Source organism: Papio anubis, chromosome 6 (assembly GCF_008728515.1).
Source record: "Papio anubis isolate 15944 chromosome 6, Panubis1.0, whole genome shotgun sequence".
Lineage (NCBI taxonomy): Eukaryota > Metazoa > Chordata > Mammalia > Primates > Cercopithecidae > Papio > Papio anubis.
The window spans coordinates 109360107-109385481 of record NC_044981.1 but is presented as its reverse complement, the minus strand read 5'-3'; the positions used below and the strand labels follow the sequence as shown (position 1 = coordinate 109385481).

At 38.8% G+C, this 25375-nt stretch overlaps 1 protein-coding gene across 1 annotated transcript in view; it reads right to left on the bottom strand.

Annotated features, from left to right (window-relative positions):
* The window catches only part of RGS17 (regulator of G protein signaling 17), a 120025-nt gene that overhangs the window by 9516 nt on the left and 85134 nt on the right, over positions 1-25375 (bottom strand). Inside the window, exons 2-4 of the mRNA XM_003898023.3 lie at positions 24577-24720; positions 7074-7163; positions 4924-5158 (exon numbers count right to left, since the gene is read on the bottom strand). Of these exons, the coding sequence (XP_003898072.1) occupies positions 4924-5158; positions 7074-7163; positions 24577-24695 (444 nt within the window). The 5' untranslated portion in view covers positions 24696-24720. The remainder of the gene's footprint in view (positions 1-4923; positions 5159-7073; positions 7164-24576; positions 24721-25375) is intronic.

The following is a 25375-nucleotide window of genomic DNA, read 5'->3' as shown; positions in this document are numbered from 1 at the left end:
TACTAAAAATACAAAAAACTAGCCGGGCGAGGTGGCGGGCGCCTGTAGTCTCAGCTACTTGGGAGGCTGAGGTGGGAGAATGGCGCGAACCCGGGAGGCGGAGCTTGCAGTGAGCCGAGATCACGCCACTGCACTCCAGCCTGGGAGCACAGCAAGACTCCATCTCAAAAAAAAAAAAAATAAAATAAAATAAAATAAAATAAATAAATAAATAAATATAAGCTGCCACCAAAATCTGCTACGTGGAGCAAGTCTACTATTAGACTTAAAGGCCTCTTTATTATCTTCATGTGTTTTGCTCTTGAAGACATCACTTTCAAAAAATTTACTTTTTAAAACAAATGCTTAAATGTCTAGGTTTTCTTTTTGTTTTTTGTTTTTTTTTAGTTTGGCCTTTTCCTTCATAAAATGTACACTATACCAAGAACAGAAGTTATATCACCTCCTAATTGCAAATATCTTTTTTTTTTTTTTTAAATATATGTATGTATTTTGAGACAGAGTCTCGCACTTTTGCCCAGGCTGTAGTGCAGTGGCACGACCTTGGCTCACTGCAACCTCCGCCTCCCAGGTTCAAGTGATTCTCTTGCCTCAGCCTCCCAAGTAGCTGAGATTACAGGCACCTGCCACCATGCCCAGCTAATGTTTTGTATTTTTAGTAGAGATGGGGTTTCACTATGTTGGCCAGGCTGGTCTCGAATGCCTGACCTCGTGATCCACCCGTCTTGGCCTCCCAAAGTGCTGGGATTACAGGCGTGAGCCACTGTGCCCGATGATATTTCTTATTTTATAACATAATGCTCAAATTACTACAAATGCATAAAACATGTTCTTAAGGTAATGTAAATTTTAGCACATTGACTTCAATAGTTTCATTAAGGGAAAAAGTTATCTATATATAAATAATTTTTTAAATGTAGTTGTTTTTCTGTATTTAACAAAGAGGAACACAACATTCAATCAAATTAAGGTAAAATGAAAGTCTAGTGAAGAAAAATGGCTTTCTGTTTAATAGTAAAATCATCACAATTTTTAGTCATTACCATTTTATAATGATTCAAATGTTCATGTTCTTTAAAAACATTCTGAATAAGTAGAAACATGCATAGAATTTCAGAGGTAGAAAGCCCAGATTGTTTAGCCCCAAAATGAGAAATAGGAACTCAGATTGGTATTAACTGCCTTGAGTACTGTGTTTAAATAGATTCTGAGGTTCAGTGTGGGGACAGCAGTAAGGAGGACCATGACGGACAAGCTATGCCATTAGGTGAAGAGGAAGAAGTGGTAGCACAAATACTCTGAATAAATAGAAACATGTATAGAATTTCAGAGGTAGAAAGCCCAGAGCGGCCTAACAGACCTTTTCAATAGCTTCATAGCCTTACAGTTGCCATTACGCATTTGGTTCATTAGTTTCTGTGCTTTTTTTTATTGCCATTTTTGTAAACAAATGAACTGAATGTTGAGACTCAGAGAGGTAAAGTGATTTATCCCAGGCCACACAACTGGGATGTAGCAAAGGCAGGATTAAAATCCTGTGCACCTGAATATTAGTCCAATGCGCTAATTTCTGTATAAGCAGGGCTCTCTCAATCTGACATATACTCTCTCCAATGTCAGAAAACAAAATCTGAAGAGTGATAACTCGATGTCAGAGTTAGTAATGTATTGTAGCTGATTAGAAATGGATGACTTAGGCCGGGCGCGGTGGCTCAAGCCTGTAATCCCAGCACTTTGGGAGGCCGAGACGGGCGGATCACGAGGTCAGGAGATCGAGACCATCCTGGCTAACACGGTGAAACCCCGTCTCTACTAAAAAATACAAAAAAAAACTAGCCGGGCGAAGTGGCGGGCGCCTGTGGTCCCAGCTACTCGGGAGGCTGAGGCAGGAGAATGGCGGGAACCCGGGAGGCGGAGCTTGCAGTGAGCTGAGATCCGGCGACCGCACTCCAGCCTGGGCGACAGAGCCAGACTCAGTCTCAAAAAAAAAAAAAAAAAAAAAAAGAAATGGATGACTTATTGCACAGGAAGTTCAGTGAGGTATATAATAGATTGAAAGGGCTCTGGAATAACTAGGAAGTGCATGCCATGCGCTGAGTATATCAATGAGTCGAGTCAATGAACATGATACCTTGGTTTAAAACATAGCTTTTTAACAGTTATCTTTTATAACTGAAAATATCTACTTTTGCTTATTTGTTTTTGCCATTAAACAAGGATCAAATTTAATTACTCTGTTGACAGGATAGAAATCAGCTGGCTAAACAATGGCACTTCAATTGTCTATTAATTTCTATATCAAGAGTTAATTACAAGTCGGCAAAATTAGAACAATTTGAATTTCACCTCTGTCTCTGTCTCTTTCTCTCTGTGATAGTTTGAGGATATTAAAGAATGGGTAATGGCCAAAATACGGGTATTAGGAAACATAAAGGAGAGAATAAATATGGTTAAGACAGTAAACATTAGTGTATGTAATTCTGGAAAGGTCACGTTCTTGATCAGGAAATGAGATTTTAGTGACTTTCTGGTGAAACTTGTGTTCAAAAGAAAGAAATTAGGTGAAAATGGCCAGGCGCAGTGGTTCACACCTGTAATCCCAGCACTTTGGGAGGCTAAGGCAGGCAGGTCAGGAGTTTGAGAGCAGCCTGACCAACATGGTAAAACCCTGTCACCACTAAAAATACAGGAATTAGCTGGGCGCGTTGGTGGATGCCTGTAATCCCAGCTACTCGGGAGGCTGAGGCAGGATATTCGCTTGAACTCAGGAGGTGGAGGCTGTAGTGAGCTGAGATTGCATCACTGCACTACAGCCTGGGTGACACAGTGAGACTCTGTCTCAAAAAAAAAAAAAAAAAAAAAAAAAGATGAAAACAAACCTCTATTACTTTAGCAAAAACAATGGAAATGTACTAGTTTATGTTTCAATAATCACTACTGTAACTCTAAACATGACTCAAAGAGAAAAAATTAAGTATTTTACAAAGCTCCATCCATCAGTGACATCAGAAAATCAGGGGCTGTGTGGATAATAAGAAAATGTTTTACATAAAAAACTAAACATTAAATAACAGAAATTGTAAAAATAAGGGAATTATATATACATAGTATGGAGAATATTTTTTCTCCTAACACTGAAAAAGAATGGAACAGTCATCATTTTAAGATGATACAGATATAGCACAAAGGAGTGGATGAAGTAATCCAGACAACTATCACTTTAAGATGTCACATCTTACATACTTTGGGGACAGAGATTGGCTAGATAATCTTCCCAAGGACTCTCATTTTGTATAATTAAAGGCAAAAGCAGCACATATTTGGGCACATTTGGATCATCTGGTTTATTTGCTATATGCAATATCTTTAAAATAATAAAAGTTAGCAAAAAATTATTATTCTGATAAAACACAAATAGAGTTGTTTAGATGCTAAAATTCGAGGCAGGCCAGAAGCCTGAAGAATATAGTTTTAGGATGCAGAATTATACCAGGGTTAGAAATACCATGTGACATCAGTAACAAATGTGTTGAGGCTACACATTTATTACTGATGTTACATTGTATTACATTTATTAAATTCTCCCCACCTTGTTTTTATGAATATATTTTTCAGGTTCATGTAGGAAATAAAAAAATAAATCAATCCTTTGTATATCTAATTCTAGAGGGTTTCTCATTTTGTAGAGACAATAGTCCTGGAGCACTGTGGAATACCAATGGCATTGTAACCTAACTAATTTAAAAAAACTAAATAATTTAGGTACTCTAAATCTTATTAGAAGTGAAATAGTTTATGTAGCATTCCAAACTTAGAGATTAATAAAACAGACACTAATTCCTTTTACAGATCTCAAAGCAAGGAGTGCAAGGCAGCCTGGAACCACACCAAGTATTGGAGGAGGAACAGATGACTGCAGCCCATAAATGTTCAGGTGCACAAGAGAGGGGCATGCCATTTAAATGCAAAGGTAAAAATCACAGTTATTTAGGAGAAACAAAAAAGACAAAAAGAGGCTGGTATGGAAAAGAGAAGACATTCTAGGAACCTCTGTGTTCTCTAAGTGCTTTCCATCCCTCTGGAGCTCCATCACTCAGGGCTCCAAGGACCTGGACACACTATCAACCACTCCTTCACCAAACGCTTATAACTCTGTTAGCTGGAACAATTCTCAAGAACACATTAAGTTTTAAAAAGTCAATGGAAAAGTGCTCTTTGGTTGCTAGAAGTATTGCTTATTGATTACGTACATTCTGGCAATGGGAAAGATGCTGGCACTTTCAATAACAGATAATCTAGAATGAGTAAAATAATTTCCATTTCCCATCTAAGAATATTAGTGGTCATCAAGGCTCATTTTTCATTTCTGTAAAGATTCAATCATAAACATCATCAAACATGTCAGATTTTTTTTTTTTTGAATCCCTATACCAGAGGTTTTCCAACCAGTATGTATGTGGAAAACTTGTTAAAAGTGCAGATTTCTGAGCCCTATTTCCAAAAATGCAGAGTCAGAAGTTCTGGTTAGGCCTTAAGAATTTGTTTTTTAAACAAATGCCCCAGGGGATTCTTATTCACATGATCTAGGGGTCATGCTTTGGGAAATACCACCCTAAAATACATTCTCTCTTTCCATTTTCGTTTGTCACAGCAAATTGTGTTTAAGCAGGCTCCTTAGTGTTAGTTCTGAAAAGCAAGTGAACTACCACACAAGTCAGCTCGAGATAAACAGTTAAAGCATAGTAGGGAAACCTAGCCTTCACCCATGTGCTCAGGGAAATTATCTCACTAGAAGCTGGATTATCTACCCAGTGAAGTCTTCTACCGTCTCCACACCCCATGCCCTACACAATGTGGACAGCCATCCCTTGAAGGTTATCCTTGGTCTTAGGAAGCCCAACTCAATGTTTTCCAGATTTTTACCTCTTTTGGTGAGAGTATAGAAATGTAATCTTCATATATCATCCTAGCCTTTTCTTCGATTACTTTTTTGTTCTGCTCCTTCTTTAAGTCTTCACAGGCAAGCCAGAAAAGTAGGTTCTCCTCGCTGTATTCTGTTCGGAGGAACTCTCTGAAAAGGTTTCTTCCTGCTGGGGCCTTCATCATCTTGTCAAAATTTTGAGACCAGGACAAGACTTCCTCTGCAGTGGGGTTTTGGCTGCAGAAACAGAACAGGGCCATGATCAAAGGGAGCTTTGTGACCGGTAAATGTTAGACCAGGTAAGAAGAGCAGATTGAAATTCTATCAATTTGCTGCCATCTAGTGGTCAGTACTTTGCCACTCAGTCCAGCCTGATCTGGCAAATACGTATCTGCCAGGACTAGGTCAGTTATTTCTGGGTTTTGACAAAAATTCACACAGGCATAAGAGGCATGTAGGGAGCCAAGCATTCAAACAGCAAGGGGGCTATACATAATATGCATGCAGTCACACATTCCTAATGAAGCTTGGAAATGTTCAGACTTTATCAATATGTTGAAAGTTGATAGAAACAGTCAGTAAGTGACTAAGGACAAAATGAATTTTTTCTTTGCCTCTATTCAGGATTTCAATTTTCCAGCCATAAGATACAGGTTTTTTTTCTCATCTCTGGTGGCCATTTTTTTCATTTGTCACTTGATTTAAAATAAGAAAACACTATGTGCACTTGTCACATATTTTCCTAAACTTTAATAATTTTTCTGCTGGGCATGGCGGTTCATGCCCATAATCCTAGTGCTTTGGGAGGCTGAGGTGGGAGGATCTCTTGAGGCCAGGAGTTTGAGGACAGCCTGGGAAACATAGCAAGATCCTGTCTCTGCAAAAAAAAAAAAAAATTAAAATTAGCTGGGTGTGGTGGCATGTGCCCGTAGTACCAGTTACTTGGGAGTTGAGGCAGGAGAATCACTTGAGTCAGGAGCTTGAGGTTACAGTGACCATGATCATCCCATTGCACTCCTGGTTAGGCAACAAAGTGAGATCCTGTCTCTAGAAAAAAGATTTTTTTCTATGAAAAGTTTTTCTATGTACAAATTGTTAGTCATGAATGGAGCTATCACAGTTGGAAGCAGAGTGTTTCTATAATGACATCGACACTGGAGAATTTAAAATGATATACAGATTTTTTAGTGACTAGGTGACTGCAGAAACCACCAGTAATTAATCCACTTGCTTACACATTAAAGAAGTAGAAGAGAGAAGCTTGGAGAGTCTTATGGTTAAAATGATTCTGATCTTTCTTTCCTATTCAATGATCTATTTAATAATTCTCCAACCTAAAAGACATTTGGCCAAAGAAGTATATTCATATATATATATATATATTTATCTTAATATATATTCATATCTATATCTTATATATATTCATATATATATTTACCTTTCTATATATTCATATATATACCTTTATATACATTTATATATACATATATTTAACTTTTTAACCAGGTATTTCAAATAGATTGTTACTATTCCATAATGTCTGCACTTCCTCATTCACTTAAAACAATTTTTAATTTTAAAGAGCTTAAAAATTACCATGAAGCATCGTTATTAAAACCTTCTCATAAAAAGCAGAAAAAGAAAGCACTTATAATTATATGACTGGACTATTTATATTTTGATTTTAGTTCATAGGTGCCTCATTTGGGAGGAAACACATGGGGAGAGTCTGCTCTGCTGGAAAAGGAACCAGGAGCCAGCTGGGTGCCCCTCCTCACTCACTTGGACATTCCATATCATTTGTGTCTGTGTTTAGACACTTCTTTTATAAAGAGAAAAACTTAAATTCTCAGAAATGAGAAGTAATGAATTAGGACAATTTTGGATGCTAATTCATATGACACTATTTATTTTTTTTTAAAGAGAAAAGTAAATTCAGACCATGTTTTAGCCAATAACTTAACATAGCTAATAGAAAAATTGCTGAAAAGCAACTGCAATGACAAAATAAGATCTTCCAGACTGAATTTGCATTCACTTCCCAAAATCATTTTGAAGAGTACCATGAAGCAAGGGGTAATACTTAGGCACACAGTGGATGTAAATGGCATGTAAATACAAGAAACAATAGCTATGTGGTTCTCACACTCACCATTCCTCTAGGACCTGGATACTCTCCATTTTTGTGGTGTGTGTGGGTCTTCCCGCATTTTCCCCTCTTTCTTCATTCCTAACAGTGAGGCTGTAATGTAGCAGAACATTTTAATTTTGTCAAGGGAAACTCAATCAGTTGAAGAAAAGAATAAATTTTTCCGGAGAAACATTTCACAAGAGATCCTATATTCAACTATGTGAGAATATTTAAGGTATAAAACAGCAATACCATTTTTAAATGATGGGCAAATCCATGTCAAAGGGAAGAGAATAATTTTTAAATAAAATTATAAAGTAAATCAGACTCTCAAAAGTGGATATTGTTAAATATTCTGACTTCATCCTTACATAATCTGAATTACTTAATATTTCTGAGATATATGATTAAATGCTTTTACACACACACACACACACACACACATAATTACCTTACTCTTACTCTTTAAACAAAATGTCATTTTTATTTTTGGTTAATTCTATTCATAGTCTGTTTTCCATTAATTTTCCCCGATTGAGAGCTAAGAAGATACAATGTGTCAGAATCTAATACAGATTTTCCTAAATTTACATCATCCTTCCTTACAGACCAAGTTATTGTTACTGATAATATCATTCCTTCAATTGCTAAAATCAAGCTACTGGATTTATATTTGACTTTGTTTTTGCCCTTTCACCCCAGTAAACCAATCTCCAATGTCTTGAAAGGGACAGACCAGTAACTAAGCATTTGGAACAGGTGAGCATTGGGTGGGAGGAGCCTGTGTCTGTGTGGCATAGGTTTGGGAATATTACAGCATCATAGAGGACAGAGGATAATGCCGAAGGTTTTAGTTGCCCAGAACAAGAATAAAAATAAGAATTGTCCAATGACAATTGCTCCCTAAAGCGTAGCAGTGCTTTAGGGCAGAACATCCAAAATTCTAGGTGTAGACTAGAAATAACAGGTGAGGTCATGGGAGATACTAAGAAGCAGGGTAGGGGGTCAGTGGCTTGGGAAAATTTAGGCTCCTACATTAGCCAACTGATCCATCTGTCTAGAAGCCGAGGAGCTTAAGAGCCTGGCAGAGAGCACAAGAAGTTCAGACATCTCTCATTTGTTCCTTCTTTCACTTACTCAAAATAAGAGGCAATGGAAATGATGATTTTCTAGTGCCCGTTATGTGCTGGGCACCATTCTTTTACCATTAATACTATTATTCCCATTTTACAGAAGAGCAAAGTGAGGTGCAGACCCATCTGGGAGGTTGGCCCAAAACTGAACACTAACTAGGTGGTATAGTTGGAATTGGGAGCCTACTCCGTTCAACAACCCTGTATTTCTGAGTGCCTACAATGAACCATGGCTGCTGAGAGACCCTGAGGTCATAGACCACTTACTATGTGAATGCAAAGAAGGGTCACTAAACATCATTGGTGTGGAAAGAAAGTGTTTAGGAAGAGGTGCCCAACAAGCAGTTATTCTCAATCTGGAAAGTCCGATAGGAGAAACCAAGACAATGTCTCCTTAATTCATTCTTTCATTCTCAAGTGCAAGCATGAGGATGGAGCGAATGGAGCAAAGGGAATAATTTCTGACAACAGAAAGTGAGGCTAGATAGGAAAACTGACCTGAGAGAGCAGACTTACTGGAAAAAAGAGAACCCAGTAGGAATTGAAAAGGATTCTGTAGTCAGGAAAAGGACACAGGAAACATAGGATTTCATAGCGAAATACAGTGAGTTTGCCTCTCCCCATTTCTAGGGACAGGGGCAGGTTTATTGGTATAGAACCATGGAGGGAAAGGTAATGTAGCCCAAAGGATTCTGGGGAGCAGAAACTAGAGTGGATGGTCCCTGGGAACCGCTGCACAGACCCTTAGACCCCTGCGGGAGGCAGCAGTTCCAGGGTTAGAGACAGCAGAGCCTTCAGCGTAGTGTAGTTTTGGGGAGGAATTCAGAGAGAGTGCCTAATTTTGGAGGTATCTGCATGTGAGTGCTGTGACTGTGTTTGTGGCTTTAGATAGCCTAGGAAACCTCAGTCCTCCATGTCGCTATACAAATAGGCCAGAGAAGTATTTTAGAGGAGATTCACTAATGAGTAAGAAAGAGTTCTTCTCTGGAATTCGATTATTTCCAGTAATGATGGGAAAAGTGGATGAGGGGTACACTGCTGTGTGTGATGTGGATACACTGCTGACAATATTCTATAAAACTTCCTGTATATCTAAAATGTACAATTTTTTTGGTAAATTCTATTCAGCTCTTTTTAAAATAGGAAATTGACACTCAGTCTGCCAAGCTTGATTGAGCTTGTGTGTGTGTGTGCAGAGACATATTAAAGCACTATAACACAACTAGCAAAAGAGCTCTCATTCTCTGCTTAAACAACAAACTCCTTGAGTTTATTTTTATTACATTTCCACACAGTGTCCCACAGAAGGCAGTACACAAGATGCAGGTATCCTTCACTTCATTAAACATCTTTGAGAAATTTGTTCTCCGTTGTGCCTTTGCTGTAGAGTGACAAATCTGGAGTCCACAGGCATGAATCACGAGTTTCTGAACATGAATTCTGGCTCTTCTATCTGTTTCTGTGATATTTACAAACATCCCAAATGCTACCATATTAGAGCCATCATTATAAAATATTAGGTTGAGTTTACATCTTTCATTGCTACAGATGGTAAAATATGGGCACATATTTGGACTAAAACTACTTATAACAGACATTCAGTAAATGTTTAACTGTTCACTGTTTGTGAAGCTCTTGATCTAATATTGGCCACAGTCTTCCCCTGTGGAAAGAGATTGAACTTCAGCAACAGACAAGTTGTTCTTTTTATTAACTGTCCTTTACTACTGGTCTTAAAAAATGGGTTGCAAGGTTTCAGTTATCAAGAACTGCTGAAAATATCATTTTAAGTTAAAGAGAAATGGAGAAAATAGACAAGGGATTGATACTAACAGTTTGACTGTATTGCTACTGACTAATGTCTGTCCTACTTGGTTCTGCTCCAAGTAGTGTGTGTTTTTTTTTAAGGTAATAATTCACTGGAAATATTTGCTCTAGATCAACGTATATATGTTATATATGTTTGAGGACAGCCCTAAAAGGAACATGCCAGATCAACAGTTTTGAGGGTCCCACAGAGACACTTTTTTTCTTTCTTTAAGACGGAGTCTCGCTCTGTCGCCCAGGCTGGAGTGCAATGGCACGATCTCGGCTCACTGCAAGCTCCACCTCCCGGGTTCAAGCGTTCTCCAGCCTCAGCTTCCTGAGTAGCTGGGATTACAGGCGCCCGCCACCACGTCCAGCTAATTTTTGTCTTTTTAGTAGAGACGGGGTTTCACCCTGTTAGTCAGGCTGGTCTTGAACTCCTGCCCTTATGATCCGCCCACTTCAGCCTCCCAAAGTGCTGGGATTACAGGTCTTTTTTTTTTTCCTTTTCAGCCCATATCTCTCCAAGAAGAGACACTCCCCCCTCACCGACTTTTATATATGTAACATTTAAAACTAACATTTCTACGTTTTAAGCAATAAAAGCCACAAAGAGAACTAAACGCATACACAGTGGGGGTCCTGATCAAACCTTAAATACTTTATGGAAGAAAAGTGCCAATACCCTTGGCCAAATATATTAAAAGAAGCATTTACAATCCCATTAGAGATTTTTTAAATAGTGACTTTGAAAAGGGAGGAAAAACACTTGGGACATTTCAGAACTTAAGAAAATGTGCCCCCTCTCTATGGGGGTGGATTGTTCGTCTGTTTACAGGGGAGTATGGATAGTGGGGTGAGACAAAACATTACCTGCTGCCAATTATAGAGTTTATCTACTGATCTGTCATCATGGATATGCGCAGGGTCTGTTTTGGAAGACAGTCTTCTATTGTAAGGAGAACAATTGGTTCTTAAGAAAAACTGTTAAAATGGTTGCAAAGAAGATGAAAACTTACCAGTAGCCATGGTAACTCTGGGATAGAGGCTGGTCAGGAAACCACATATGTTTACAGAAAAATTAAACTGAAGAATCAATAAGATGTCTAAATTCCATACAGAGTGACATCAAGGCTCCAAGAGAGAACTACTGTCTCCGGTAAAAGCAGTCTATTCAATATTGAAATAGTCTCACATTGTGATATCAATCTTTTCTTTTTATTTAACAGCTTCTACCTCAAAGTTCCCGGTGCAAACATGAAATCAACATCCTTCACGCTCTGAAAATGAGTTGGTAGATTATTCTTTAAATATTTCATTTTAGCATTCAAGATAGCACAGTAAATACTACAGGAGTTAGCAATACTTTACCAATGTGTAAGAAATACTGGCTCACGCAACGTTCCCTGGGTTGGCCATACAAGATGAAAAAGACAAAGGCTCTGCTACTGAGGAGCTCAGACTGGTAAATAAACATCACATGGCATTTAAGAACTCAGATAGAATTGTGCATATGGGGTTTCTTAGACACCCTTGATGGTACCTGTGCTTTTGCATAAGAGAATTGAGAAAGGCTTCACAGAAGGGGTAATGATTAAATTGGGTTGAAAATGGGCAGTTGTTTGCCAGATGGAGACCTGGACAAAGGCGATCTCATTCAGAGCGGGGATAAAAGCATGCAGGGGCACGATACAAATGTAGACCAGAATGGACATATCAGATGTTGCAGGGCTGGACCAGGAGATTAAAACAGGCAGCAAAGTATGTGTTATCCAAGAAAACGATGAGGTGGACTCCAAATGTAGAATACACCTCCTTTAGGATGGTGTAAGCTTTCCATGCTTTGCTTTCACCATTCATAATGGGAGTAATGGCAACGACCTACTTCATAAGGATGTAAAACAAAAAATAAAAGCTTGTGACAAAAAGGCACATATTATTACAGATGCGTAGTTGAATGGAAGGGCAAGTTGGCTGCACATTAAAATTCCGATTCCAAATTTACCAAAGAGCTTTTTATTTCCACCTGAGTAAATAGAGACTTTTCCTTTGCCATTATTACAAAACCTCATACATTACCTTGTCACTTCCTCCTCACAACGGTCCTTGAAGGTAAACAGGGGAGTTGTTATTAGTTATTCTTGTTTCATTTACAAGGAAACAGTTATCGGGGTTGACTTACACAGGACCCACAACTCAAATTTATTAGAACTAGGATTGGGACTCACATCTTCTGACTTCCTGTCTCAGGCTCATTTTCACTCTGCAATGCCATTTCTCTTTACATAGAAGAGTTAATTGTGGTATTGCAATTGTTTATACAAATGATTTTTCTTTAAGGTTTGGAAAAATAAACCTCCTAGTACAATCCAGTGCATTGAGTATAAATGCCCTCTCTAAGGCGTCATACCCACAGCTATCACTCCATAGGAGCTGTTGCCCAGACGCCCGAGTTTGCAGTAGAATTTGATGAAGAGTAACTTCTCAATTCCCTGGAGTTTGAGATGAACAAAAAGGAGTTGTTATAGAAGGTTTTGACAGCAAAGAGTGAAAGAGGAAGGACAAAAGTAACACCGCTAATGACTGCAGACAGGGTGTTGCTATGGCTGAGGGGGGCTGTCCCAGGAAGTATGACTTTCTTTCATTAGCAAAGATAACTTGGGGAGAGGGCAACAAGGAAAGCAGAATAGAACTGATGTTTCGCTTACAAAAGACTACCCACTCCCCCAAAAAACTAAAACCCCAAGCCAAAAAGACACCAGAGGATGGGCTGGTAACCACATAACATACAACATTTCAGACACATAGAAACTCAATGTTAAACCTATGATTTGAACTTCACCTCTTTCATTTCTACATTTTTATAATAGAGTACGGTTTTGAGTGAGGTGTGTGGGGATGGGGACAGTGGTTAGAAATTTGTGTCTGGAAATGTTATAAAACACTTGCCTAAAAATACCCCATGTGGCCCCTCTAAAGGCTCACCCCGCATTTTGTAATCATGTGCCGTGTGTCATGAAACAAGTATTTCATTTGGCTTAAGCTTTTGTTTCATGAACTTAAACTCAAGTAAAGTAATCAGCTATCAAGTATCTGTCCACTAGATGGCTGTGTTATCTTTATAAATACAATATTTAAACCAAGTCAGAAGAAAGCAAAAACTGAAAAAAATTTCTGTGGGTAAATATCCTTATTTGGAAAAAGAATCTATTCATTCACTTAAGGAGTTTTGATAATTATATCTTTCTAAGGAATCTAAAAGGAGTCATTCAGTTTTTCAGTGAGTGTAATAATCGAAATTGAAGAGGATAAACTTAATCTTGGGACGTTTGCATAACTGCAATAATTTTTCATTTTTGATATTTACAAAATATTCTGAATAGACCCCAGCCAAAAGTCATTTGATTTAGGAATACTTTAGTCTTAAAAACAGGTAGGCATAATGTTATCATCATTGTCATCATCCTTTCCAATAAGAAGTCATTTTGCGTTCCACGGTCTCATCCTGGGATAATACGGAACTTAGGTCGTACATTATTAGAACAAATAAATTAGAAAAGGGTTTTAACTACCAACAGGTAGGAGTATTTTTTATTTAAAATGTTTTCGAAGAGCCATCCTGAGAATGGATTCTCCACACTATTTCTATTTCAATTCCGGTTCGGGTGGTATGTAAACGTTCATTTCTTCTTTCGACCCATGGAAACTGAAGACAAATTTCTTCATTCTCTGATTCTCTCTCTCTCTCTCTCTCTCTCTCTCTCTCTCTCTCTGTTGCCAGTTTCTTTCTATATATGCATCCGTTCAAAAAGATGGGTATCAAAAATTCCCTCTTTTTGCCTATATTAAATTTTCATTTGAAACCCCAAGCTCTGGGTTTTCGGCTCATGGACACATTCATTTCATCTGGAATGCCAACTTCATTTAACAAGCAATTACATGGTGAAAATTGAAATCTACGCTCTACATTTATGTTCGGTTAGATGACCAAAGCTTCTTATTTAGCACAGAGTCTATTTTTCCTTAAAATTAAGAGAATTACAGGTCTGAATACAAAGATACATAATACATGCCAGGCCAGGCGTGGCAGCTCATGCCTATAATCCCAGCACTTTGGGAGGCCGAGGTGGGCAGATCACCTGAGCTCAGGAGTTCGAGACCACCCTGGGCAACATGGCAAAACCCTGTCTCTACTAAAATACAAAAAATTAGCTGGGCACAGTGGCGCGTACGTGTAGCCCCAGCTACTTGGGAGACTGAGGCACGAGAATTGCTTGAGCCCCAGAGATGGAGGTTGCAGTGAGCCGAGATGGCACCACTGCACTCCAGCTTGGGCTATAGAGTGAGAGTTCATCTAAATAAAATAAAATGAAATAAAAATAAAAATAAAAAAATACACGCCAATCATCAGAATCTTCTACACCTCGGTTCTAACATTGATTAAAATCCTATTTTAAGCTATTCCTTCAACCCACTGTAATTTTACCTATAATTTATAACTAAGTGAATGCCTTAGCGGGAAAGCAAATATCTTAGATGTGAAAAGGCCAAATGGACTTCTATTTAGTTAGGAGCAATAACAGTGTTACTCTTACTAAAATAGCATGCAATCGTCTGAGTCAAGTGCATTAGTTCAGTTGGAGCTCAAGCTTCTGACTTTAGAAGGCTGGGTCCCTATCATAAAAAGGAGAGTGAAAAAGTTAAAACCCTGTTAGTGAATATTCAGAAATATATCCGATAGCTGGCAGGATTGCTCATTCATCTAGCCATCCATGTTTCCCTCGCATTTTCCAGTTAGTGTGTGTGTGTGTGAATGCGTATGGGATGAATGTGTGGGGCTTCCTTGGGAACAGACACCATGGAAGACAACAATCTTGATCTGTAGAGAAACAAAACCCTGCTACATAAAAGTTACAACATTCTGGGAGCCCTGTGGCTGTGCAGTGCATGCTCCAGGGCTGTCCTGACTTATACCTGTGCTGGTTAATGTCAGAGTTGGGGAGAAAGGGCGAAGTTATACAGACTGAAGAAACAGCATCTGCTACCTTAACTGGCAACATGCAAACAGAGCATTGCCAAGCCTGCAATAGCCACATCCTACACAGACTGGTAAATTCCTCTGGGCCTGAGACTTGTAAAGGGACAGAAATAATACCTATCAATAAAGGATTATGCAGGAATTTATGTACATTAGTAATCTCACTTTACTGAGGAAGAAACAGACTCAGAGGTAGTAAGTAACTTGCCAAAGGTTTCATAGTTACATGTGATAAAACTGGAATGTACCCAGGTCTGTAAAATTCCAGTGCCATTAGTCTTTCCTTATCCCATACAGCCTCTTGAAAGTCAGCTTTCTGAGGAAGACATGCCATTAGAATTTGTGTGTAATTGTCAAATATGGCAAGACTACTTCTAGAACGAAACACTTAAAGTTACTGTTCCACTATTACTATGGAATTGGCAGTTAAATGGCTCTGTATTTTTAAATAATCTATATTGCTTTGGCTGGGAGCAGTGGCTCACACCTGTAATCCCAGCAATTTGGGAGGCTGAGGCAGGCAGATCCTGAGGTCAGGAGTTTGAGACTAGCCTGGCCAACATGGTGAAACCCTGTCTCCACTAAAAATAAAAAGAAAATTAGCCAGGTGTGGTGGTGTGTGCCTGTAGTCCCAGCTACTCGGGAGGCTGAGGCAGGAGAATCGCTTGAACCTGGTAGGCAGAAGTTGCAGTGGGCCAAGACTGCACCACTGCACTCCAGCCTGGGTGACAAAGCAAGACTCTCTCTCTCAAAAAAAAAAAAAAAAGTATATCACTTTATACACAAAGTGTCAGTGACAGAACTTTGTGTTTCACTTAGGAACAGATGTTCCCATGCAAAAAGATGTACATTAATACATAATATATTAATACCTAAAACAAAGATATGGATTTTATAGCATTTATACATGCTATAATTTATAGCACCCAGTGCAGCAGAATTACAAAATCAATTTCATTTTCACAAAAAGTGAATTTGATTGTCTTATCTGACAAAAACAGAACAAGTAATTCTTGAATCATGTGCTAAAATAGCAGGCAGATTGTAATAGGTCTACCACACCTAGACCATGAAAGACAATAGGTTAGGCCCATAAGAAATAATGAAGAATTTTAATGGGAGAAGCAAAAGTAGAGCTAATACTTAATTTAATCAGGTGTAACACAACTATGAAATTTTATAAATAAGGGTAGCAAAGAAGTCAACCTCATTTTTGCATTATTGATTGGAATTTTCTGGAGGAAGTTCTTAAATATTGTCCGGGTAGCTAATAAAGCTGACTTGGATTTGGAATGGCTGAATTTCACATTGCCTTGGAAAATGAATAATTTGCTTTGAATGAGTCAGGAAGGAAACTCCAACTTCTCTCAAAGCAAACCTTCACCCTGAAGGAGGAGCATATGGGGTCTCAGAGCCTTTAAAGGGGGGCTCACTCATTTTCTCTGTCAGGAGCTTTTCTTTCTCCAAGTTCTTCCTTGTTGCACATCTTACAGGGAAGCTTGGTTCTCTCAAAGTTCACCAAGAAGCCCCCCTGGTTGGTCAAATCACAAAATGTTTTATGATTCTTATTGTATTGGACTTCCCTGGTGTATGTGCAACCTCAGACTTCCCTTTGTGAAACTCTCAATTCATTTGGCTTCTGTAACAGTCCCTTGCTGTGTTTTATTTTATTTCTCTGAGACAGGGTCTCACTCAGGCTGGAGTGCAGTCATGTGATCATGGCTCACTGCAGCCTCAACTCTTGGGCTCGAGTCATCCTCTTACATCACTCTCCTGAGTAGCTGGGACTATAGGTGTGTACTACCACACTCGGCTAATTTGTAAATTTTTTTGTAGAGATGGGGACTCACTATGTTGCCTAGGCTGGTCTCGAACTCCTGGGTTCAAGCTTTCCTCCTGCCATGTCCTCCCAAAGTGCTAGGATTATAGTTGTGGGCCACTGTGCCCGGCCCCCTTGCCGCATTTTGCATGTCATTTTTCATATCACCTCTTCTCCACGTTCTGTGTTTGCAACTCTCTCACTCCTCCATTGTTCTTTAAATGTGGTGCGTCCTGAGGTTTCTGTCTGTAGCTCCCTGCTTTTCACCCTGGAATACTCACCAGGGCCAATCATTCTAATCTCTTGCAACTGATGAGTCCCAGATTGTCATGTTTCATCCATGCTTGCCTTGCAAGCTTCAAATTCATTTATACAACTAACTCTTGGATACCTCAATCAGAGCAAGTTGAACTCGTCTTTGTATCCTTGGCCTAAATAACTTCCTATTGCAGTGTCCTCTCATTTGATGGGATCACCAGCAACCCAGCTACTCATGCAAGCAATATGGAGTCATCCTTCTTTTTCTCGTCTATCACTAATTCTTGGCAGTATATCCTAATTTTTTCTTGAAAATGCACTTCTCTCCATCCCTTTTATTGTCTCCTTATGTTGGGCCTCACCATGTCTCACCAAGGCTATTATAAAAGTCTCAACATCCCCCTTACTTTTTGTATTTTCCTTCCAAACATTTTCCATTCCCTCAGGAGAATACTTAAAATATAAAATGGACTTTGTCCCCTCCTTACTTAAAACTCTTCAATTGCTTCCCATCTCTAAAAAGGTGTAAACTCCTTAATAAGGTGTAAAAGATATTTGATTATTTGTCACTGCCTATCTCCCTAGTCTTCTATTTTGTTCTTCTTGATTTTATATCCCACAAATACTAAACAGATTTAGTGCTCCCTCCCCAAATTCATGCCCCTCTGTACTACTAATTAGTACTACTACCTTTAAAACACACACACACACACACACACACACACGTGTATGAAGAAAAATGGTGCATAAAAAAATCTGGTGACTTGGGAGAATGTGCCTGTAATTTTTGAAAAGAATTTCTGTGACACAAGTTTTTATATTTCATAAAGTAGGCTCAAATGGCAAATCCAAATCCATCACCCATTCAACAAATGTTAAATGCCTACTAATATTGGCCAAATAATGTAAGCCAAAATTTATTTATATACATATACATATATATATATATAATTTATTTATTTATTTTTTATTTTTCATTTTTTTGGAGACAGAGTCTCTCTCTGTAACCCAGGCTGGAGTGCAGTGGCGCGATCTTGGCTCACTGCAGCCTCAGCCTCCCAGGTTCAAGCGATTCTCCTGCCTCAGCCTCCTGAGTAGCTGGGATTACAGGGACACGCCACCATACCAGCTAATGTTTGTATTTTTAGTAGAGACGGGATTTCACCATGTTTGTCAGGCTGGTCTCGAACTCCTGACCTCATGAGCCATCCACCTCGGCCTCCCAAAGGGCTGGGATTACAGGCATGAGTCACCGTACCTGGCCTATTTTTTGCTATTTTAATGCATGCAACTTCAGTTATCTGTTTACAAAAATGCCTGGCAGCAATGACCAATATTGAGCTTTGTGAATTCAAATACAAGCTCTACGTACTATAATTTTTACTGAAGGTATTAACCTAAAAAACAAAAACATGAGGCAGACAGGAGTATCACTCGTATAAAACATGGTTCAGTGGGTTGGTGAGTCAAACTCTGACCTTTCATGTGTTCAGCCTTTTCTAGGGCAGAGGGTATGAACAGCACCAGCCCACGACCAACGTCATCCCTGAAGCTCTGGTACCTCCTGGCCCATCCAGACATAGATAGTCCTCACCACAATGCCATGTAGGGTGAGTCAGCTTTGGTTGAAATTTGGATTTTTTGTCTGGGTCTGAACCTTGAAGCTGACTGGGGTATCTGGGGTCAGCAGATCTCACCGTGCACAGCCCTGTCACCAAATGCACCTGCCACCTCTTTATCTACAGTTTCTTCCTCCTGTCCTCTTGGGACTCTGGATTTCTTCACCAGAGTGAGGCTCCTTCTACCATCAACTCTCATTCAGTCTATAGTCCTATTGTCCACTCTGGTTTTGTGTATATGGCCTGAGAAACTTGGGTTCATTTTGATAGATATCTTTTGATTGTGTAAAGTTGATATAACTGATAAAAACACTGAGGACATGTACCCATGCCATGGCCAGATGGAGTTTCCAAACTGGAGACTTCTGTATTGCTTCTTTGTAAGTGCTATGTAGGACGGTCTGTTTACAAGTACTCTGGAAATCCTGTGCAGTGTGAGTTACTCTGCAGGATTAACATATTCTGCCATGTGAGATGAATCAGCTCTCCGAGGGTGACAGGCACAGAGGAGACCATGTATTCCCTGGTGCCTCAGATGAAATGATTCACCTTGCATGTGTGAGGAGTTTATTTCCAGGGTGTGGTTTCTTTACCATGGTGCAGGCATGGCTTTTTGTTTTTCCTTTCAAAAAATATCCTTTGACTTTTAAAGCATGCGCCTTAGTATTTCCTTTGGCAGAGAGCTAAAGTGTGACAGCATCAGAGGATAAAATAGGACATTAGTTTTGCACTGTTTTGAATTATAGAGGCCATGGTACTTGTTAGAAATGGAGGGAGGGGCAGTCCAAAGCATATTTATGAAGCACTTAACATTTACTTAGTGAGATCCATCCCATGGTCTGGAAACTCTGGGAACCAATGTATCCAAAAGAGAGACAATTTTAGCTTTCCAAAGGCTAGTTAATTTACTAAATTCAGTCTGTGACCAATCTCTCCTGAGAAGAGTCCAGTGCAGTGGGCCAAATCTCACGGGCAATACCCAGGAGTGCATGAGATTGTGAATTCAACTGGGAAAGTCGTATTTGGAAATGGCTCATATCAAACCTGGAAACGAAAAGTTTGGAAGTGTCCCGTTAAAATGAACCAAACAACGGACTAGACATTCAGAGGCCTGCATCTCAGTTCCACTTCAATCCCTAATGGGTCTACTGACATCAGCAAGCCATCAGTTTCCTTACCTGTAAAAATAGATACAACATTTTCCAAACATTGTTTGTTGTTGCTGTTGTTGTTGTTGTTTTTTCAAATGAAAGCTTATACCTAAGTCTAATTTATAAAGTAGCTAAAGACAGAACCATTCTCTTGGTAACTGCAAGCTGGAGCCAGGGCTATGGCCAGTGATATTTCATTATTCTCCTCTCCACAGCCATCAACTCACCACCATGATGTGCCAAGCAGAGGGCAACGTAAACATTTTGGAGAGATGGTAGCTGAGGTCTCTGGAGTTCTAATTTTTACACAGGGAACCCTGTTTTGCTTGATGGGACACCCACAGAAGCATCCAGTATTAAAAGAGGAATTAGTACCTGAAGATTTTATGTGAAAAAGTAGCATGGGTTATTTTAATGCAACCACTGAATGATGTTGCAAGAGAGTTCGTAGGACAATTTGAAAATGAGCTTTAAGCTCATAATAAACTTTGAAAGCTCTATGGCCATTTTTGATGCCCCTCCTTTTTGTAAGCACACAGCAGTTTCTAGTCTGCCCTGCATTTTTACATGTGTTATCTCACGTGTGAGCATCTGAACAACCTCACTGCTTCACACTGTCCTGACTGAAGGCAGTTTGAGAGGAGCCTTCAGTATCTTTCAAAGATTTCTTTCTTATAAAGAAAAGGGAAGAAGGTTACTATCTGAAGAAACAAGACATTCCACTTGCCAGTGTCAACCTTGAACGCGTAGACAAATGGTCTTGACAAAATGGTCTCTTCACCCTAGCTTAGTCCCATGAATAGAAGGTCTTACATGTTTACAGATTGTCCATTTTACGCCCTGGATTTGGGTATCCATTGCTTACGTATTTAAGGATGTTAATGGTTCTAAACCTCATCCTCCTGTTTTCTCTTCTTTAATTGCAAGGGCTATGAGGAGAAAAGGGAGATAAGGAGAGAGACTGATGTGGTGGGGGAGAAAGTGCCTCTATGACAGAGATAGAGAATGGATCAGTCACTATGAAGGCTGTCTAAACAGTTTAGAATTTTCAAAGAAACTGGGGAACAATTCAGCAGTTATGTACTTACTCTCTGTATCCTCCCCTCCAAAAATCTGGTGGTAATGTTATAAAGACAGGAATCAATTTAAAAATGAGAGAAGAGCTGACAATGAAATATGAATGAGAAGTGCAAATTTGAGGAAAATGTTACATTGTTAAAAAACCCATAACATGAAGCTTAGGGTGAGGTATTTGTATTTATTACTGGATATAGAAATTTTTCCTACCACTCTGTTTCCTTAAAAGGAAGTAAATTCAGCCACATGACAACTGCTCCCATTGACGAATGACAGTTACTTCATATTTTGATTTCTAACTTTTTTTTTTAGTCCCTAAATTACATTTTTAGTGTTTCTTTTTGTTCTGCTCCTTTGACCTAGCCTGGAAAATCTGAAGAACATTTATTTCTTTTTCTTTTTACTCCAAAAAGCCTTTATAATTTTCTTTTATAAACCTGAAGTACAAAAATAATGGTACTTTAAAAACATATGGGTAAAGGACATTTTCATTTGTAGTAAGACAATATAGTCATAATTAAAATCCATAGTTCAAGGAACTTTAACTTTTATCCTTTTAAAAAACATTAAGTGGCCAGGCACAGTGGCTCATGCCTGTAAATCTCAGCACTTTGAGAGGTTGAGGCATGAGGATTGCTTGAGCCCAGGAGTTCAAGACCAGCCCAAGCAACATAGCAAGACACTGACTCCACTTAAAAAAAAAAAAAAAAAAAAAATTAGCCAAGTGTGGTGCATGCACCTGTAGTCCCAGCTACTGGGGAGGCAGAGGAGGGAGGATCATTTGAGCCCAGGAGATGGAGCTTGCAGTGAGCTGTGATTGTGCCACTGCAATCAAGCCTACATGACAGAGCAGATTTTGTCTCAAATATAAATAAATACATAATAATCAAGTGGTTTATAATTATTAGAAATTATCTATCATTTATCATATACAGAAGGACTTATAAATTTACAGACTGTACATTTTACGGCCTAGACTTAGGCATCCAATGTTCATTGACAACAAATGCAGTTCCTGACAAGGGTATTGCTAGTCTAGAGCTAACAGAGCATGGAGCCAATGTACCCAATGTTTGGGGATCCACTCTAGAGGTGTAGAGAGTTGATGCAGCTTCCAAAAGTTGTTTTTTTCTTCACCCATTGTCTGTGTACTGCAATAATCTCATGCTCATGTGTTAATGTTAAATGTTCTGTTATTTAATATGTCCTTTAAAACTTGATAAAAGCAAATCTCACTAAATATATGGCAGCTAATACATATAGCACAAAGAAACTTCAGTATTCTATCTGTTCTGGTGTTTTAATCTCAAAGCAATTCAGAAATAAGTTTTGGCAGCTAAGGAAAATTATATACTGATTACACGAACCTGGTATAGTGCAAATGAGCAATAGAAGTCTATTCCTCAACCTTGTGTAACAATATATTGGTGATGTTTTATACAGAATTTAAAATAAAATAGCTTTCTTTTCCAAGGTAATTTTTGTGTTACAGCTACAAACTGATCTTTTTTTAAAGCATTATTTCAAGCCAGTTCCTCTTTAAAGTGATCTTTATTTTTCAATATGAAGTGCTCCATAGCCCAGAGAGCTAACTCTTATTAAATGCTTACTATGTATCAGACACAGTTCTCGGCTTGCTATGTATTTTATCTCATTTAATTTTACAATGACCTTATGAGGCAGGGATTTTTATTACTGGCATTTAACTAACTTGCTGAAGGTCATGCAGATAGAGATGGGTGAGGATAAGATTTGAAGTCCGGCAGTCTGACTTCAGAACCACTATAGTAAGTCACTACATGGTACTTCACAGATTAAGACCAGAGCTAGATAATCTCTTCAGGCATGACACAGAAAAAGATTACACAACTATGACTGAAATATTTACTTCATCTCAAACTCTGCTTCCTCTATCTTAAATTATTAAGGCTTAAGAATGAAATAAAACTAATTATGTATATGATGTGATTTGGCTGCGTCCCCACCCAAATCCCATTTGAATTGTAGCTCTCACAATCCCATCTGTCATGGGAAGGATGCGGTGGGAGGTAATTGAATCATGGGGATGGTTTTTTCCCATGCTGTCCTCATGACAGTGAATAAATCTCATGAGTTCTGATGGTTTCATAAAGGGCAGTTCCCCTGCACACGCACTCTTGCCTGCCACCATGTAAGATGTGCCTTTGATCCTCCTTTACCTTCTGCCATGATTGTGAGGCCTCCCCAGCCCTGTGGATCTGTGAGTCCATTAAACCTCTTTTTCTTTATAAATTACCCAGTCTCGGGTACTTCTTTATAGCAGTATAAAAATGGACTAATACAGTATGACTTTCTGTAACAAAGAATCATCATCTGGGAAGCAATATTGATATTTATAAAAACTACTTAAGCTTTCCAGATTACTGCAATATCTGATGTTTTTCTGGAACTGGAGTTTTCTAGAGTGGATGGAGCTTGTTCATCACCAAGGTACCACTCTAGTACAGCCCTCTTTACCTTCTATTTTGGCCCCAGTGATACAATGTTTTGCCATTTAAAAAAACAAAAAAAGAAACAACAAAAAAACCCACCTCAACATACGTTGGGAAACTGTAGAGATAATACACAGAGAGATGACTCCAACATAGGGGCCTTTCTTTAGGTTCTGAATTCGTCTGGGGAGACCCAGAAGACCACTGTTGGGCTAGAAGATCCACTTGTAAACTGGATTTTAAAAGACTCTAAAATATATGGTTCAAAAAGTCTAGCATCCCCTTGAAGAATCTCACCTGCATAAATGTTAGGCACTTTATGAATCTGGAACTCGAGCAGGTTCTCTGAGTTCCCTGGGTCATGGGCATTTAGCATTAGACGGCACCTTGGGAATTAGCTTGTCTAATTCTTCATCATTTTGCCAATGAGGAAATCAAAGAACATAGAGATTATGAGTTTGCATGATATCCCAGAGCCTGCCAGTGATAACACTGCAATGGGAAGTAGGTTCTCTGGCTCTAATTTCAGGATTTTTCAATGAACTGAGTTGGACTTCATTCCAAGCACAGCCACTGACCTTTTAGATAGGTGGTTGTGAGTCAGTGACTCTTTTCTCTCTGTCCTTATTGGCAGGAATTCTGGGCAGAGGTTGTTACCCTGACTTACAGTTATCTGGTCATGCAGCTGAATGCTCAACACCCTATCAAGTAGAGGCAGAGAACTAAAAACACACACACACACACACACACATTCAATACTACATGCAGTGTTACTAGATGTTATTTTAATGTTCTTGACTGTAACATTGGAGAACATTGCTTATTGATAAATACCTATGTAACTAAAATCTTATTTTCACCCAAATCTTTAAGAAGCATAGATGGAGAAAAACATGATATAAAACACACCTTTTTTTTTTTTTTTTTTTTACCTTATTATCAATTTAAATGTAGATTTGGGGGAAATATTATATGTTTTCTTTGTGGAAGTGTTTGCATTAAACCAATGATAGACTTCAATAAGTCCTACTTGCAAAGAAAGAACAAAAAAAGACATGTTGAGAAGTTTCTACAGTTCTGAGACTTGGCATGCCTGTTCACGCTAGTGCCTGCCAAGCCTGGGTGTGGCATCCTACAGGTAACATGACATACCAGGAGCAGCTGCAACAACAGCACCAACAAAAGCAACAGGTGTTGTTGGGCCTCTGGTTTCCAGGCGCTTGAGACACAGCAGGTGTTCCTTCATTTTGGGACTGCTGCCTTTTTCGCATTTCAGCTACTTCAGGACCCAACTGGCTGAAAGAGATTAAAAAAAAAAAATTGGGTATGAAAAAAGCAGTAAGGATAAGTTACCTATGCTGAAGGAAGGCTCATTTCACTAAGGGAGGAGGGAGATAATTTAAGAAAAGGTAAAACAAGGAAGCTTGAGAAGTCAAACTAAAAGTTCTCAGGAAAACTTTTTAGAAGAATGTACTAAAAACTTTGGGAGGAACATCTACCATGATCTGCTGCATAAAATTATAGCAACAAAGTTGCCATGTAATCAAGATTGTTGGTAAAGTAAATATGATAAGGTTTGAAAATTTATTTTTAACTTCCTTCTTTACTCAAGAATGATTAAGTCTGCCTTTTTTATGGACACCATTCAGTGATTACAGAGGGTGTATGTAACTCGTTTTTCCACTAATGTTTACAGTAAGATAAACTGAGCTTTATAAATGATTGTTGCATGGTTTCTAACTATATAAGAGTATGAGGAAGATCAAGTTTATTCTTGGCCCTCTCTCACTTCCTTTGAAACACTCAATATCCTTTTTGGCACTTTTGACTCATCCTCCAGAGGCCTAACCTTAATAACATTACCAAAGGGCCTTATTTTCTGTTAGGTGTCAGTGTTGCAAAGGCATTAGCTTCTCTTCCTCCATCGCCCAAATTTATTGTTATTTAATAG